At 37.4% G+C, this 17,417-nt stretch overlaps 1 protein-coding gene across 1 annotated transcript in view; it reads left to right on the plus strand.

Annotated features, from left to right (window-relative positions):
- Positions 1 to 9,319, plus strand: part of TMEM106B (transmembrane protein 106B) — a 10,679-nt gene extending 1,360 nt beyond the window's left edge. The window contains exons 2-7 of the mRNA XM_010163918.2: positions 1,959 to 2,022; positions 3,281 to 3,440; positions 4,227 to 4,367; positions 4,462 to 4,511; positions 7,897 to 7,950; positions 8,672 to 9,319. Of these exons, the coding sequence (XP_010162220.1) occupies positions 1,959 to 2,022; positions 3,281 to 3,440; positions 4,227 to 4,367; positions 4,462 to 4,511; positions 7,897 to 7,950; positions 8,672 to 8,810 (608 nt within the window). The 3' untranslated portion in view covers positions 8,811 to 9,319. The remainder of the gene's footprint in view (positions 1 to 1,958; positions 2,023 to 3,280; positions 3,441 to 4,226; positions 4,368 to 4,461; positions 4,512 to 7,896; positions 7,951 to 8,671) is intronic.
- The last annotated feature ends 8,098 nt before the right edge of the window (positions 9,320 to 17,417 follow it).

The raw sequence follows: 17,417 nt of genomic DNA on the forward strand, positions 1-17,417 counted from the left end.
GCCCTCATCCTTTGCTTTTCCTTTCAATAAAACGTTCTGCTGTATTACACTTCTCTGGCCTGAATAGCTATTTAGGAAGAGATCTTTGAAAGGAGAATGCAGGATATCTGAAACTGGACAAAAGGAGAGAGTGGCAAATGTATAGTGCCAAAGCACAGCCTCCTGCATCAGCTGCAAGATCTTCCCTTTGACGGCGGGGGAGGAGCTGATGAGCTTTCACGTTTGGGACTGCTTTGCTTTTGCTGGAACTCTTACCTAAATAGATTATTGGATGTAAAAGCTCTCAGAACTGATTTTGACCAGTAGCTCTGGAAAATGTATGTGCTATATTGTTTTGTATGTGTGCTTCAGTCAGATCAGGTTCTGGTATAGTTTACAAATACTTCTCTCTCACCTGCGGGTAAGTGGCAGGGGGCACAGGGTATTTAAATGGTTGCCAATATCATAAGAGATTTGTGTTTTAGCTGTTAAACTTTATACCACAATGTATTCTTTGAATACATCTGAATTCAGCAAATTTGAAATGTGGAAAAATTATGTAACTAAAAAATTATCTTAAGCGAAGGACTATAGAGAAGGGAGTTTGTTCTGTTAGCTTGCTAACTTGAAATAATTGATAATACCAATAGCAAGTTTTACTCAAAATAGTGCCAGCTAAAATGCAGTAATAGCAGGTCTCTAGAACTTTACATGAGTTATTAAAACAAATAGAATTGTCTTTTTAATTCTTCCTCAGTACTTTAGGGAAAAAAAAAAAGTGGTCACAGAATGACTACATGACAGTAAAGAAGACTGTAACACATGACATAATGGCTAAACTGTATAATAAATACATGAAATTGTATTTTGTTACTTGGACAGCTTTAGTTTTTCAATATGATAAAGTATGAAAGTAGGACTGTGCTGTTTTGTTCAAAGGCTGAAGATGCTTCATTGAACCTGAGATGAAAATCTGTTTTAAATTGGTAGAGTTGTTTTAGAAGTTTGGTGTTAGCTGCTACTACCTGCTTGTAGGTATTGTGCTTTGCTCAGCTTAGTGATTCAGCATGGAATCAGTTCTAAGTGGTTGATTAGCTAAGTGGTAATGCTAGTCAGATTCTGGGTTTGACTTAAAAAAATGCAAATTGGACTTGGTCTTGAGGCCTCTCTGTTCTCACATGGGTGAATCTCAATTCGATTTTCTTGTACAGCAAATAGCAAAAGCTGTACAGGCAGATGTAGTCCATATATTTGCAACAACTCTTCTGTGCTTGTGTTCTTGATTTCTACTGTTTAGGTACCCCTCTTTTAAAAATGCTGTCTTGTGAAGTAACTCGTTGCTTGGAGAAATTCCAGTAGATACTTTTTTGACTTCCAGGGTACTTGAGTCCCATAAAAAGTGGTTGTATATACCAGTGATTTCCAGAATGCAGTGTGTGTTTTAGTTGTGTTGCCAAAATCACCCAAATTGATACATGTAGGGTGGGGTTTGTTTGGGGTCTTTTTGTTTGTTTTTAAACAAACCAGACTTCTGCTTTTCAGAAGAATACAAGGAGAATGCCTTCTGGATCATTTCCTATTGCCTGAGCCTCCGAATGTTTTCTCCTATGACTTTATATGGTGTGGCATAGAGAATAGAGAGCTGGAAGCTGTTATGTACCTCCTTTTCTCTTGAGGAAATGGTGCCAGAGGCATGTCACCTCCTGCGCATGTATGCAGCACAGAGGCAGAATTTGTTGCTGTTTTGGTCTTTGTGAGCTTGGTGTTTTTTCCTCTCCATGTTGTGTAAGCTGTGCTCTATTTCAGAAACTGACTAAGCTACAGAAGTATTCTACTTGGGTCTTTATCTGGAATTTAAATTTTTATCTTTAGTGTTTATTCTTTGTTGCCATTAAGTTGTAACAGGCACCCTTTGTTTGAAGTAACTGTGACAATAGTTATTCTGTTTGTTTAAATTCTGAGAGTGTTTTTGTTTCCAGGGCAGGAAAATCAGCTGGTAGCATTAATTCCATACAGTGATCAGAGACTGAGGCCGAGAAGAACGTAAGTAAATAGTTGTGATGCATGAATCTACAGTTAATTCTTCTATTCTAGGTAAAATTCAGGAATTTAAAGGAGATAGTGTTAAAAAGAATCAAGCAAAAATCACTAGAATGTTTTCTTGCATTCAATATTGAAAGAACCCTGCTTGTGAGTGGTATCAGCCTTAACCTCTAACTCTTGTAGAGTTATTTATTAACAGGTGCGCATACTCCCGTCACAGTATGTTTTACTAAGCTAAGTAATTCTGTATGATCTTCATGTAGATATTTATTAGAATGTCTACATTAACTATGCAAGTATTTATCAATCTCTGTAGCATCTTGATTGATCTAAGCAGATACATCTTCAGTGTTTCTTCAGTCTGAATAAAGTGGTAACTTCTTTGGGCCACTGCCACAGAATTCATTCTTTGGACCACCTAGAAATTCATTTGTAGATCTCTGAGCAGCTAGGAAAATCAACAAATTCATCATTCTGATAGAGTTGTTTGTTTTTCTAGAATCTACTTAAAGTTTTAATTACAGTGCTCAGGGCTTCTTGTTCCCACAATTTCCCCTTAATGTTTGAATGTTCTGTAGTAAACAGAAATGAGTGCTAGGAAAATAAATACAGTAACTTCACATTATACTATCCTGAATCATATATTTGATGTAATAGTAGTACAAATTTGAAACATACTATTTTAGTGTTCTGATGTTGAGAAAATTGAGCTGCAGTAGAGCCTTTTATTGTGGTTTTTTTTTATTATTATTATTATTATCATAGACACACACACCCCTTTTATATCAGGTTAATTGTAAGTTTCCTGTTCCTTAGCAAGAGTCTGTAAGACTTTCCCTGAAAATCTTTTATGACAAAGAATCCCGTGTAAGGCATGTAAGAGCTTTGTTCTTCTTTCTGGGTGTGTTGTGCAATAGTCTTGCAGAATGACAAAAGTTCTACTATAAATAAATTTTTAAGAGGAAGTACTTATGTTTCAAAGCACATAAATATTCACCTCTTCCGCTTTCCTGTTAAAGTTACAAATGTTGGGATAAACACGTTTTGAAACTTCCTTTCTGATGTACATACAAGAGTAACATCTCTGAGACAGACAGAAGTGCAGCATAGCTTTTTTTCTTCCCATTGAAAGCTAATGGAAGCTAGAAGTAAACTGAACTAGTTGTCTTGACTAGTCATGTGCCTTATCACTTAATAACATGCCACTATTGTTTAACATATTTTTGACTCTGAAATGTGCTCTTTTTTTTTTCTCCAGAAAGCTCTATGTGACTGCTTCTGTAATTGTATGTTTGCTACTTTCTGGGCTGGCTGTATTCTTCTTGTTTCCTCGCTCAATCGACGTTGAATACATTGGTGTGAAGTCAGTATATGTCACTTACGAACAGGGTAGACGTATAATATATCTAAATATTACGGTAAGTCAGACTATCTGTTTGGATGTTTGTAATAGACAAATGCAACAAGAGGTACTGCTGTGACAGTTTAATATACATTGGTCTAGCTGGTAAGCTTACTTAGTGCCTTAAGAAATACAAGCAGATACAATGACCAATTTGAAAAATGTAACTGGATGTGCTGTGACTGGTTCATGTAGCTCTAGAGGTGTAGTTACAAGCTACCATTGGGTCTTCTGTTTTCATGGGAACAGCGAATTTGGAGCTCCCTACATTGTTTTTGGAATGTGAGTGAAGTGCAGTGTGTGTGTATGTAGGAATGTTATTAAATGCTGCCCTGGTGTTATGCATCTGTCAAAACTGGTTTTGAGGAAAAATGATGCCTTGCCTGCCTTAAAACTTAAAGGGATTCTTTCCACAGGCTTTTTGACTGCGTGGTAATGCAGTCAATACAGGATTGCCTAAAGACTTTGGTAGAGTTCCTCATTTTAAATTAAGCACAGCAGCCATGGGAGAAAAGGGTCCTGTGATAGCTAAATTTCATGGAAGGAATAACTGAGGATAGGAAGCATGCAGTATTTGCAGTTGGAGGGTGGTCACTGGGCAAGTTGTGTATTCACAAAGAAATTGAGAAAGGGGTTAAGTAATGGTTCCTTACTCCCTTCCCCCCAATTGTAGAAGGCAGGAAAATATACCTGCATAATTATAGGTATCACTGTCTCAGGCACAAATTTCAAAATGTATGCTCATCAAAATATACAGAAGGGATAGCTGTTAGTGTTTTGTGTTTCTTTGTTTGTTTTTCAGAACACACTAAATATAACAAACAACAATTATTATTCAGTTGAAGTTGCAAATATCACAGCCCAAGTTCAGTTCTCAAAAACAGTTATTGGCAAAGCACGGCTAAACAACATCACCAACATCGGTCCTTTGGATATGAAACAGGTAAATAGGATAGACTTTCAAAGTTTAATATCTGCTAATGTTCATATGTAAATCTACTAATTTGTTTTTTCATTGCTGCTTTTTTTTTTTTTAGATTGACTATATGGTGCCCACAGTCATACAAGATGAAATGAGCTACATGTTGTAAGTGTACTCACCTCTAAATATTACATGGATCTTACTAAAAATTACAGTGATACTAAAACCTGACTTTTTTCAAAGTCAGCAGAAATGTACTTGCAGAGGTCTTGTGAACTTTTCTTTGTGTGAGTTTAATAGTACTGAAAAATAGTTAAACCATAGTTGTTTCAATAGTTTCCAGGAGTGGCTTGCTATACCTGGCTGTCAGTGCTTTCAGTGTATCTCTATCCCAATGTTTTAGGCTTTGGCAGTAGCTAAGACCTGCCGCTTTGTGGGGGTGAAGGTGCAGGTGTGTTCCCCTAAGAAGTTTTATAGTAACTTTCCCACAAATTTCTCTGGCAGTAGAAGGAATTTGTATTTAATTCTATACAAATTAACCTCTAATTTGCATTTCTCTTGTTCAGACCACGTGTATATGACAGTAAGCAGTGTTTACAGCCTGTCCTTTAAGCAGTTTTATTCATAGCTTCTGAAAGTTCATTTGACCAGCAGACTATGTATTGGCTCAGTATGTCTTGGTAACAAAACCAGGTGTTAGTTATCTTACACTGAAATGCAGACTGAACAGAAAGAGTTAACTATTGAGACTCCAGGACTGCCTGCAGTTCTAGTGGATGCCAGCCCCTCTGGTGTGGGAGAGAACCTTATAGCTTTGGAATAAATTGAAATAGGTATGAAATAGCAAACTGGGCACTAACTTTAAATAAGCAAAGTATATTGTACTTCTGTCACCTCTTAATAGCAGGTAAGGTAGCTTTATGTAAACACTGAATCCTGTGAATCTGCTCACCCTTTGGATGCACGAGGAATAAATGAATATGACCTTCACAGAACTCATGCTAATACCTACCCAGTTGTGCTTTTGGCGCAATAATGCATTGAAACTTCTTTCATGGTTAGCACTGGTTAGCCTTAATTTCAGTAATGCAGTTGAGAGTCTGTTCCCAGCAATAGCTGCAACTTTGGTCTGCAAGCTGGTGACTAACCTTAGCAAAACCTGGATGACTTTGGTTGTGTAGAGATGTGTACAGGCAAAAGCTGCTCTGCCTGTGGCCTGAACTGAATGGATTTCAGGCTCTTCTTACTTGATAGCTGCAGCCTTGGCAATAGTGTGGAACAATGATGCATTTGCTGGTCCAGCTCAGAGGTACATTGTGCGGTCTTGGAGTAGAGGCAGAGAAGTGTGTCAGTACCAGTAGTCTGTAGTGTGGACTTGCTCTCCTTCAGGACAACAAGTGTTTGTGAATGTTACTACAAGAGGAGACTAACAGGTGATTTCTACACATGTGAAAATACTCATTGCTTCAGCACAGTGACACTAAACATGGGCCATAACTGGTAACAGGAGACCCATAACTACAGAAGTTTGTGTTAGTTAAGGATCTAAGGTATTGTACAGGCTGATACAGCAAGGTCCTACTGCTTGTGAGTAGCACTCACTAGCTTTGTTTAATGTCTTTAAAATGTACTAAACAGAATTTGAGCCAGGTACAAAATTGTAGTTGTTCATTTTCTCCAGATTTTCTGTATGTTACACGGTTGGTATTAGTTAACCTCTCTGACATGTTGACGGTTACTGTTGTTGATGGATTCTACTCTTTCACTGTATTGGGAGTCTTGGAAGCCTGGGTTTGCTGTATGGAGCAACCCTGGAGACAGCAAGTGAGCTTCCTTAGTTTGAACAACCAGCTAAGGTAGCTTCAACTGGTCTCAGTGGGGTTTTGTGTTTGTTACTGTGCTTGGTTTTTTCTCTGGACACAAATATTTAACTTTCCAGTGACGGCCCTGGGATAATCTTTGTAATCCAGATTGTATTGTGGGTTATAGCACTAGATGACATTTCATTGTTTCCACAGCTAGTCAATTTAAGTCTTGTGTTAGTCATAACTGGCTAGTTGTTTGGATCCTGGAGAGTCTGTGTCATGTAAAATCAGTTTAGGTTGAATACAGGAGATCTTAGAGACCTGAAGTGTCTGCATACAACCACCTTGATTCAGCAGACCTGTATGATGAAATCAGCTTCATATAGGGCATTTTCACAGATTTATTTTAGAGAACTGGCTCAATGTGGACTTCACCTTCAGTGTAGCTACAGATTTTGTACTGTGTGGTATGTTTGGTATTTGTTTGGGGTTTTTTTGGGAGGGTGATTGGTTTGTGTGAGTTTGGTTGGGTTTTTTTAACAGATTTATTTCCACATAATCTGGACTTAAAAAAAACCCAGTAAGCCAGTGTTGTACCTCTCTGCTTGTCAGCCAGTAGGTGCCATTGGCTGACAAAGTTGGCTTTATATTATGTTACAGGTTGTCTGTGTTTTGGATTACAAAACTACAATAACAGAGAATATCTGGCGTTATGGTCTAACTAAATCCTCTTTTAAGCCTAGCAGGAAGAAAAATAAAACTATTTGTCATTACTACATATACCAATATAAAATGAGTTTTAATACTGAACTATTTTATTTGTATTTTCATATAATTTGGATAACCCGTATTCATTTACTGTTTAATACTTCATCATATGTTTTGTGCTGGGGCAAAGAATGACCATGGCATGCAAATATTGTGGGTGGCTGCCGTGCAGTCTTATTGCGCTGATCACAACCCTTTCATTCCAGAGCTGACAAATTTGTGACCAAGAGCAACTGATTTAAGGGCAGGGGGTGAAGTACACACTTACATAGTGCTCTGTATAACTGGTGTGTAGTTGCATGTCAGAAAATGTAAGTCTGAAAAGGGTATGTTGCAAGAGAACAATAACTCTGGCTTCAAAATCTCTGCAGATTAGTTAGTTACTTTGCGTAACAGAGAAGTGGATGAGTGCAATTTCTTAATTTCCTAATACTTTTTGAGCAAGAACAGCAAGCCTTCAAGACTTCTTGTAATGTAAATTGATGTTTTTACATTAAAAGATGCTGAAGTTTGTATAACGTTGATCTTTTCTTGTAAAGTTTCCTTTCTGTATATAAATTTCACATGAAATTGTAGCAAATTCTGTTCATACACCTTAATAGTAAAAGTCTTCATCAGTGACAAAGTGATTTGACATACTTTAATGTAGTGGTTCATGTTAACTTTGGTTAGCTCCTGAAAGATGGAGTGAACAGTGTTTCACAGGACACTTTTGTTTGCAAGCATTACCTGTAAGCAAGCACAAGTGAATATAGGTCATGTGAAAGCAAGACTATGTATATAAAAGTAGACCTAGGTGAGCATACAGTCACTGGTAGTGCTTTTTTAACAAGTGTTTTAGTTGCCATTGCTAGCAACTCTATAGGCTCTACATATACAGATAGCAGAATTTCCAGTTGAAGCCACAGTTCTTACATTTTTAGATCATTTCCTGTAAAGCTCAATGGAAATCTAACAATTGTTTTTCTTTTTTGCAGTGACTTCTGTACTTTAGCATCTATCAAAGTGCATAATATAGTAGTGATGATGCAGTAAGTATGGAAACTTTCTATTTGTTGGAAACAATTTTAAAAGCCATGTAATTCTCATTGAAATATTACTCAAAAGAACTTAATCCTGGAGTCTGTGCATCATAGATAAAATGAAATCAGCTTGTTTTGTAGTGTAGTAGCTTCATGGTTCTTGAAATGGAACTGTGCCTTTTGACAGATTCTGCTGCTGTAAAGATACTTGAATAGGTAGAGCTGTTATTACTGTGTCTCCTCTGCAGGTGGACTGCTGTAGCCATGGGGCTACTAAAGTCTCAAGTACTTTGAAATGAGTTTGCGAATCAGCCACTGTACAAAAATTGCCACGATCTTTGTGATCTTGAAGCAATTGCAGACTTCAGTGCTCTGCCAGAGTCTGCCTTTTGTGACCAATTGCATAAAGGGCAGCGCAGGGGAGGGAAGGGAGGGAGGTGCACACCAGCCATGGCTCTAGCTGCTCTAATAATTTGCTTTCTCCTTGCAAAGCAAGGTGTTAATGAGTAAACCCCAGCTTTAGTGTCTTCTTTAGAAAAAAAGTCTGTGCTCAGGGAACCAAATGTCTTTCATGGAGAAAATCTATAGTGGTAAACTAGTATTGTTTTTAACTTACTTTGTTACAGAACTTTTTCCTTAAAAACCCTAGTAATGGAAAAACAGTGATCTTTAGTATAAGAAACTCAAGCCTCTTACAAAACAAATATCTCTTCTCTTTTGTCTTTTTAAGAGTAACAGTGACAACCTCTTACTTTGGCCACTCTGAGCAAATATCTCAGGAGAGATACCAGTATGTGGACTGTGGAGGAAACACAACCTACCAGCTGGGCCAGTCAGAATATTTAAATGTACTTCAGCCTCCACAATAAAAGCACCTGTTGGTTAGTGTGGAATGACTGCTGTTGATGCTTGCAGGGATCCTTTGAATAGGTCTGGTACAACATGAAGGGGAGGGTATGTGCATGTAAAGCATAGCGAACATGGTGACCTGTTCACTTTAGATGCAAGAAGGGAAAAGGTGCAAAATGTATATAGATGCACTTGTTAAATGTTGTGTTTTCCCCTTCTGTTAGCTTTCTATTTCTGTAAGCACTTCTGTCAAGTTGTGTGGTGGGAGGGAGAGGGGGAATATCAGGTTCTTGAACTGAATTGGGACCTTTCCTTACAGTTTGGTACATCAGCTTAGAGTAACTGTGTGTATGTCTGTGTTTAGGTGAAATGTGTCACTAATGATCATTTTAGAAAAATTAATACACATCAATTTTATGTTTATACTTCAGTTCTTGATATTTGACTATTGAAACTGACAGTATTGCTACTTAAGTAACAAGATTACTTTGAGATACCTGGGTGTGAAACTTCTATTAGTAACCCAGTGGTGGTAGTTCTTTGTTTTGGGATTCAACTTTTCATTTGTTATACATCATTAGAGGTGACATGCAGTCTGTGAAAGCCAGGAACACTCTCTTGAATGGCACTATACTTGAATGTGCAACTTCTAGAATCTAGCATCTTTTCATTTATAATTCCTCCTGTTACCTCTGGGGTGTTTATAAGGAGAATGCGTGTCGTTAGATTTAAAGTTGGGTTTTAAAACAAAAAATAACCCCCAGAATCATTGCTGACAAAAGAAAAATTGAAGACTGAGGAAAATGAATGGGTAAAGGCTTTGATAGTATCTTTCTACTTTGATTTTTAGTCAGCTTTTGATTACAGCTGTTAAAATCAAGATTGTGCAATTGAAACTAGGTGGGAAACTGAGCATGGGTTTGGGCAGCTTAATGTAAGTTTTCATAATTTTTATTGTTTTAATATACTGCATATCTAAGCTACTTGTAAGTGTTAATATGTTGGGGTGTGTGTATTTAGTGTGCAGGCTCAGTGAGCATTGCAGTAATTGCCTGAATCCAGAGCACTCACAGTTCACATCAAAGATACGTAGGGGAGAATGGAGCAATTCTTTCTGTTAGAGTAAATGCTGATATGATCATAAGGCTGACTTATAACAAAGCTGTTAAATACTTTCAGTAGGATAGTTTACACAGTGAGAATTTTTGGGGTTATTATCAAATACAGTGATTGTAAATTTGGGGTCTAAAATTGCTTGACTTCTGAAGGTTGACTGTTCTAAGGGTTAGGTACAAAACTTTTTAATTAACTAGGTCAGGATTGTTTTATTATTGAATTAGATAAGATGCAGCTGTAAGAAGCTACTGTTGGGACAGTTGCATTGTAATGAACAACATATTTTTAAAAATAGATGTTGTGGGTTTTATGCTGCCCATCACCTGGAAATAAGCTATATAAAATGAATTAGCAATAAACACTATGGAAAAAGGCTGCTGAGTAACTTCTTGCAACTAACAGTCTCATATGCTCCAGTACTTCAGTGAAGGTACATGTCTATATTACTATTTTCTTTATTGGCCTTTCTTAGGTGAACATAATTGAGTGGGTGAGGGAGAGAATATTGATGATATAAGACTGATTTAAATGAAATTAAGTAACCATAAAAAAAACCCTCCTCTGTTTGAAGTGCTGTGAGGACTTGTTCTGAATGGCTGTGAAAAATATAGAAATTTAACTGTCAGTTTCATAATTGTTGATAAGGTGAAGATGTCAGCTTTTGGCTTTGGAGAACTTCTGGAACTGGAATAGTCAATTCTCATTACTGTAGCTACACTCTGAAAATTATTCTTCAATGTGGGCACTTAAAAGTAAACATTCTTTATTGCAGTTTACAATCATAAGGGAAACTAGTTCACCATTGACTCAAGTCTTCCTAGAGTACAGATGAGGTTCAGACCCATGGCAGATAAAATGCATGCAGAAGCTTGTCTGAAAAGATACAAGTGATAACTAAAAGCCAGGAGAGTGGGAAGCTGGCTGGAAGCAGTGAGGTAAACTCTTCTGTTCTCTGTTGTAGAAAGATTTGTTTATATTGGAGAGCAGGGAGAGAATTCTGGTTTAAATCATATCGGATCTTAAGTCAGCCAGCACTTGATATGGGTTTTTTTCTTCTAGACCTATGTACTAACATCTAGAGTGTTGGTTGGTTTCCTTGGGGTTGGTTTGTTTTTTAAATTGTAAAAAGAACAAGGCAGATATTTACATCAATTTAAAACAAATTTTTTCTTCAAAGGATGAAAGGTAATCTAAAATAACTGGAATGGCACCATGATAAAATTATTTGACAGTAGTGAATGCTGCTTGAACAAGCATGGCAAGAGGAGGTTACACTGTTGATGCAGTGTTGAAACTCAGACTGGCCTTTGAAAGTTTGGCAGACATGCTGAGCAAAATACATACTTAAATCTGTAGACCTGGTGTTGCATGAAGTTATTCTTTCAGTGTATGTGGCAGAAGGGAGAAGGTAAAACTCTTAATGTCTGTCATCTGGCATATCTAATGGATGTAAATTTTAAAACCATCAATTTGTACTAGATTTACTGAATGACTAAGAGTTTTTTTTTTTTTTTTTTTTCTTAAAAAATAAAGGGGGGGGTAAAGATCCTATTGATGAATCCTCAAATTAAGTCAGTTACAGGAGAATCAAAGGCTTAAAGTTCTGCATGTGCTAGTATGTCCCTGCAAAACTGTCAGCATATTACTAACCAAACAAGGCAAATTTTAATTTAACTACTAATTTGAATGTAACATCTCATCAGATAAGTGGGTAAATGTCTGTTTGAATACTTAATTTAGACTTGATTTCTGTGGCTGAGCTTGGAAACATGCTAAGAGAGCAAGGGAAGTCAGTATTAACTTGTATAACTTTGTGAATAAGCTATGAGAATAGATGAAAGTGACCGACCTGTGATTATTTCACACTTATTTTTTACCTTGATTTTAAAATAAAAAAGGCAATCCTTTCAGTTCACTTTCAGTCAGTGAGTAGAAATTCTCTCCAGAATGTCAGCTTCAAGAATCATAGGGTTTTTTCTGGTTTGTTTTCCTGCGTGTAAGATGGTTTTTCTGAGGGACTACTTCTGAAGCGCTTCGTATTTCACTTGTAACTTCCCCATAATCTTTAAATACCAACAAATACATATATGCTGGCATTGTAGTGTTGAGGTTCAAGAGATTTATTCCTGGTATAGTTCTTTTCACTTGAATTCTTTGTAGCAATTCCTGTAACAAAACTTATTGCACTTTAAAATGGAAGCTATATTAGTTATCTCTTGAGACAATGGTCCAGATGTTGCACTGTAATGGCACAAGTGAGAAACAAAACTTAGTCTATTCTGTATAGCATAACTGTAAAATTTCAGAATTATAACTTAAGGTAAATTAATATGGAACACTTACATGCATAAAAATGTTGGCTATGTAGCCATTCTGACTTGGAGAAAAAAATTATTTTACATTTTAAATATGACGCTGGAAAAATAAATGAATGAATAAAGCCACCAAACAAACTCAAAAGATCTAACCATCAAATACTCATTTGGAGAGATTTAAAGGGAAGTGTTCTTACTAAAAGATGAAGTACCTGATCCTTACTCTTGAATTCCTGGTGTGGGGAAAAGCCTGTAGAAGCTCATTCATAATTTGTTTACTCCTCTTGATATTTAGAGGATAGTTGCTTAATTCTTATATCTTTTGTGAAAACAGACGTATCTTTTTCCTGTGTGGTATAGCTTTGAAGTTCTTAATGCACTTCTGACGTGTGCATGACCTTGATATTAACATTGTGGTGTGTGTATTTTGCAGCCTTATGTTGGCAGACTTAAGTACATGCCTTAGTTGAATTTGCTCCAAATTGTCCTTGAAGTTCTGCAAGTGAATAAATTTTTTCATAGTAGTACATTGATAGTGACATGACTCTTGGCTTTTTAGCATGTGGTGTATGAAGCTAACCATTTAAGCACTGAATCTCTAAGTGCTTGGGTTAACTGTTAAGGTCTTAAACCATCCGACTGAAGTGTTGTGCCCTCATGATGGGAAGGATGATGCTTTGAGTGGTATGTGAAAGATTTCTAGATTCAGAAGATGTTAAAAAAAGTGTTATTTCTTATTCAGCATTTAAGGCTTTTTTTTTTTTTTTTTTTTTTTTTTTGAGATCATAACGAGGTGGTTAGTTGTGGATTTGCTTTTCTTCCCACCCTCCAAATTTGTAGTGGGACAGTATCTTCTGAAATGGGTGACTTGTTTAAGAGTTGGGCAGCTACGTGAAGCTTAACATCAGGTGGGTTGGACTTCGAGTTATGAGATAAGTAAGACTAGCAGTAATAACACTAAGAACTCACTTTTTTAATTGCCTGTCTGACAAAATGCTACAACCCTAGCAATGCTTCCAGGTTGACTATTACTTCTGAAAGAGAAGGATAAGTCATGTAAGTGCAACCAATGTACTTCAATAATTGACTACTGCAACCAGAAAAATGTTTGTCAGTGTTGGCCTTGATCATGCAAAAAAAAAAAAGAATAGATTTGTTTTTTTGTTTTGTTATTTTTCTTCAGGAATCAAACCCAAGGCAAAACCCAACCAAAACATGTTGAGAACAGTAATTTGGTTATGGCAAAAACATCCAGTGTTCATCTACTTGAGAAGTCACCTTCCTATTTTACCTTTAGCTGGGGAATTCTGGTCATTACCAGAGGGGTAGTTTGGGGTAGTTTATTCTGCTGCCCTACATCTTTTGTCATGCCAACCTGCTTTTCAGCCAGTAGGCAGGCCTGTTGGACAGGAACGCTTGTCTGCACAGAATCTGTGTAATTAAAGTGAGTGTCAGGCCCCACAGCATAGTGCAAGGCTGTTGGGTAGCAGTAACATACTGATCCTCATACTCTCCTCTTCCACCAACCACCATAAGGCTCTCAAAACCTGGATACATGTATCTTTTGGGTACTGAAACTGCTTTTGCTTTGTATGGGCATGGGTATCTAGTGCCAGACATGCAAGTGTATTACTGTGTCTGAATATTTTGGGTCTGACTGTCAGTGATTTAGTTCTTTTTTTGTTTAAGGAAGCGAACTTAACCACTGTTAACATCCACTGTACAGAGTGTGCATATAATAGCTTGAGATATGTATAGAAATACTAATGAGTGATAACTATTTTTGTAACTTAAGAATTGTAAACTGTTGTTCTTGTAACTGTGTAGCAAACAATCTTATCAACTTAAGCATGATAAAACACTTTATAAGTCAAGGATTATTTGGGAATGACTTTTACAACACAGAAGCTATGTCAATGTCAGTTAACTGGGACAAGGGATCTTGTTATGTAGAGGTTCAAAATCTAGAGTTAACTTCATTATGAATATGTTTCTAGGGAGGATTGTTTGGCTCAAAGAATGATATTAAATTTTCTATTAAAAAAAACTTGGGTCATGTATCTCTTTTTTCTTTTTTTAAAACTAACAATATTTTTCTCTCCTCCTTCCCTGTTTCCCACAAGTTTTTCCCCTATTTCCCCATATTTTTCTCGCAAGCTTTCATGTATTTTTCAATAGTACGATTTAAATTTTTGTCACTATGGGCATTCCATGATGTAAAAACTTTGCAATCTACTTTTTTTTTTATATTATGCTTTATTGTGTTGTCTGTAATAAACTGGAGTGTCTGAAAGCTAAGCGCCATATGTGAACAGATTACTGTTGTCTGACTGGACTACTAAAAAACTGAGTTAAAAACCTAGGCTGTTGTGGTGGGTTGACTCCTGCCAGCAGGTAAGCCCCCACCCAGTCACTCATACACTTTTTTTTTCCCCCCCTAGTGGGATGGTAGAGAGAATGAGGACAAGAGCAGAAAAGCTCATGGGTCAAGATAAAGACCCTTTAGCAGGGGAAGCAAAGCTGTGTGCCCAAGCAAAGCAAAGTAAGGAATTTATTTCCTATCAGCAGGCAGGTGTTTACAAAGGGAAGACAAACACCATAACCCTGAACGTCCCTCCTTCCTCCTCCTTCCCCTGAGCTTTTATTGGTGAGTGTGATCCTGTATGGAATATCCCTTTGGTCAGTTGGGGGATCTGTCCTGACTCCGTCCCCTCCCAGCTTCTTGTCCACCCCCAGCCTAGTCACTGCAGGGTTGGACAGAGTGAGGAGAAAAAGGAGAGGAGGCCATGAAAAAGGAAACCACCTTGGTGTGCAGGCACTGTTCAGCATTATCCAAGTAACTGGTGTGTTATCAGCACCATTTTAGCTACAAACCCAAACCAGCTCTATATGGACTGCTATGAAGAAAATTAACTCCATTCCAGCCAGACCTAGTACAGCTATTTATGAAGTTATTTTAAAGAACCATTATTGCCTAAAAGCTTTAATCTTTAAAAGCTGGACAACGAAGAACATGGCTTTATTTAAAGCATTCAATTCAGATGTTACAGGTAGTCTGTTATGGATGTTTTGAGACACTTTAGTGGGGTTTTCAAGGTTTCTCCTGGAGAGACCTATTGTATATTCATGACTGCTACATTGGTATTCTGGTATGACTTCTAATGGGTAACTAACAGGGGCTTAGGGTGTGGGGGTTTTTTAGGCTGTTTTATTTTAGCTTGTGGATCTATTTTAAAAAGCTTGTTTTTTTAAAACTAAGTTTAGATGGGAAAATTAGTCATGCGTGCTCTTTTCCTTCTCATGTAGTCCTTTTTCCTTCCTGGTGTTGTTGTAACTGTTGTCCAGACTGTCCTATTTGGACAAGGCCTTTATTGAACACTGTAAACTGAAGAACAATAACCTTTAAGCATAATATATAAGAGCTTGAAGACACGCTTCTCTCTTGTTCTGCCTCTCTGGGCATAGGTAGGCAAAAGTATATCTTAAGCAGTGTACAGTTTTGTTTGATCAAAATACTTCAAACAACATGATTTGGATTCCTCTCTTGTTTTTCCCATCTGGAGCAGGTAGGAGAGTACAAAGGTGAATTCCTACCAGGCAAATTTCAAACATCACCTTGTCTGGGGAGTATGAAAAGGAATGCAAGGGAATACACTGACAGATAGGAATAGGTAAACAAATGCAAATTTATACAGGTTTAAAGACTATTCTGGAACACCCAAAGTAGGTGTTTTTGAGATTTAACTAATGAAATATCTGACATCTTAAAATGGCCTAGTTTCAAAGACCCGACAATGACAGAGAACTCTGAAATGTGGAGGTTTCCCTGGCTGACTGTAAGTTGCTTTCCCTTTATTTCTCAAAATTTCATACAGCTTTCTATATAACTGGAACTGAGCTCATACCTGGGATATGTTACTGTGCTAATACATTCACCTGAGAACTTTGGGTGCACTTGTGATGAATAATGCTAATTGCCTTCCAATGTGAAGATTATGTCTATCTGCCAACTTGAAGATACCACATCACACATTGAATTTTGCTAGAAGTCTCTTGATGTCAGATGAGGTAAAGATGCCTCTACATTTTTTGGTTGTGTGGTGTCGTGTTTTGTTTTGTTTTTTTTCCCCTCTTCTCCAGGAATCCCTGCCTCTTAAGCCTGAGAGCTGAGATGTCTCTCTTGTGTTTTCTGCTTATGGGCAGCAGGTGCCACAGAGTTTAATGAGCTGTCATGGGCACTATGGAGCTGCTTTTTCATGAGCCACTGAATCGCCTAATACAGTAAAACTAGAACTTGATTAAGGAGCTGCGACAGCACTATAATGTAACATCTCACTGAATACAGTTATGGGTATCTGAAAGGTAATGATGTATATAATTCTTGAGTAGTAACGGGGAAGTAACGCCTCTAGCAGCCCTGGCAATATAGTTGTGGTTGAGAAAAGAACATAATTTGCCTTTGCCTGACTTTTCCTCTGACGGTCATACTGCAAGGCTATTGTTCTGGTACTGGTCAGAGAAGCAATATGAGAGTTACCTCAATAGATGGTAATATTTAGAAAAACAATAGGTAAAGATCTACTGACTACTTTTCATGAGTTATGGAAGCTTATGTGCTACTGGGATATGTATTATTTCTTAAATGCTAAGTCTGTCTTAAATAGCTTAGGTTTGGTGAATGTTAGTGGCTGTCTGCATGGGGATCATTTAAGTGATTTAATTCACCCACCATAAACTTGTGACCAAATTCAATGTGTTAAAACATCTTGACATAATCAGTGCAACTATTTTACTTTCCACACTGACAATAAATTTGTGAATTTTTCATGAAATATGAAAAGAAATATTAAGCTGGTGCAGAACACGGATTCTAAAACTCATACCACCTACAACCATTTCCTTGCTGCCAATCTGGAGACAGGGCAGAGCTGGTATTTCCATGCTGCTTTTAACATGCTGTGTGACCTGACATGCCTGACTTCCCTGTGAACAATTTATGATCAAGAGGGGGGATCCAGGCGACATTGACATCTCTGCCACCCTGTGTGGAGTGCCAGAATCCAGCTTTTTGGTGTTGGTAAATGTTCTCTGGGATCAGGACTGAAGTGTTGCCTTGTAGACTTTAGGAGGGCCAGCAGTCTTCATTCATGGAGAGACCCAGCAGATTTAAGCCACTGATTTCTGGAAGCAAATGGA

This window comes from Antrostomus carolinensis, unplaced genomic scaffold (assembly GCF_000700745.2).
Source record: "Antrostomus carolinensis isolate BGI_N321 unplaced genomic scaffold, ASM70074v2 scaffold3893, whole genome shotgun sequence".
Taxonomy (NCBI): domain Eukaryota; kingdom Metazoa; phylum Chordata; class Aves; order Caprimulgiformes; family Caprimulgidae; genus Antrostomus; species Antrostomus carolinensis.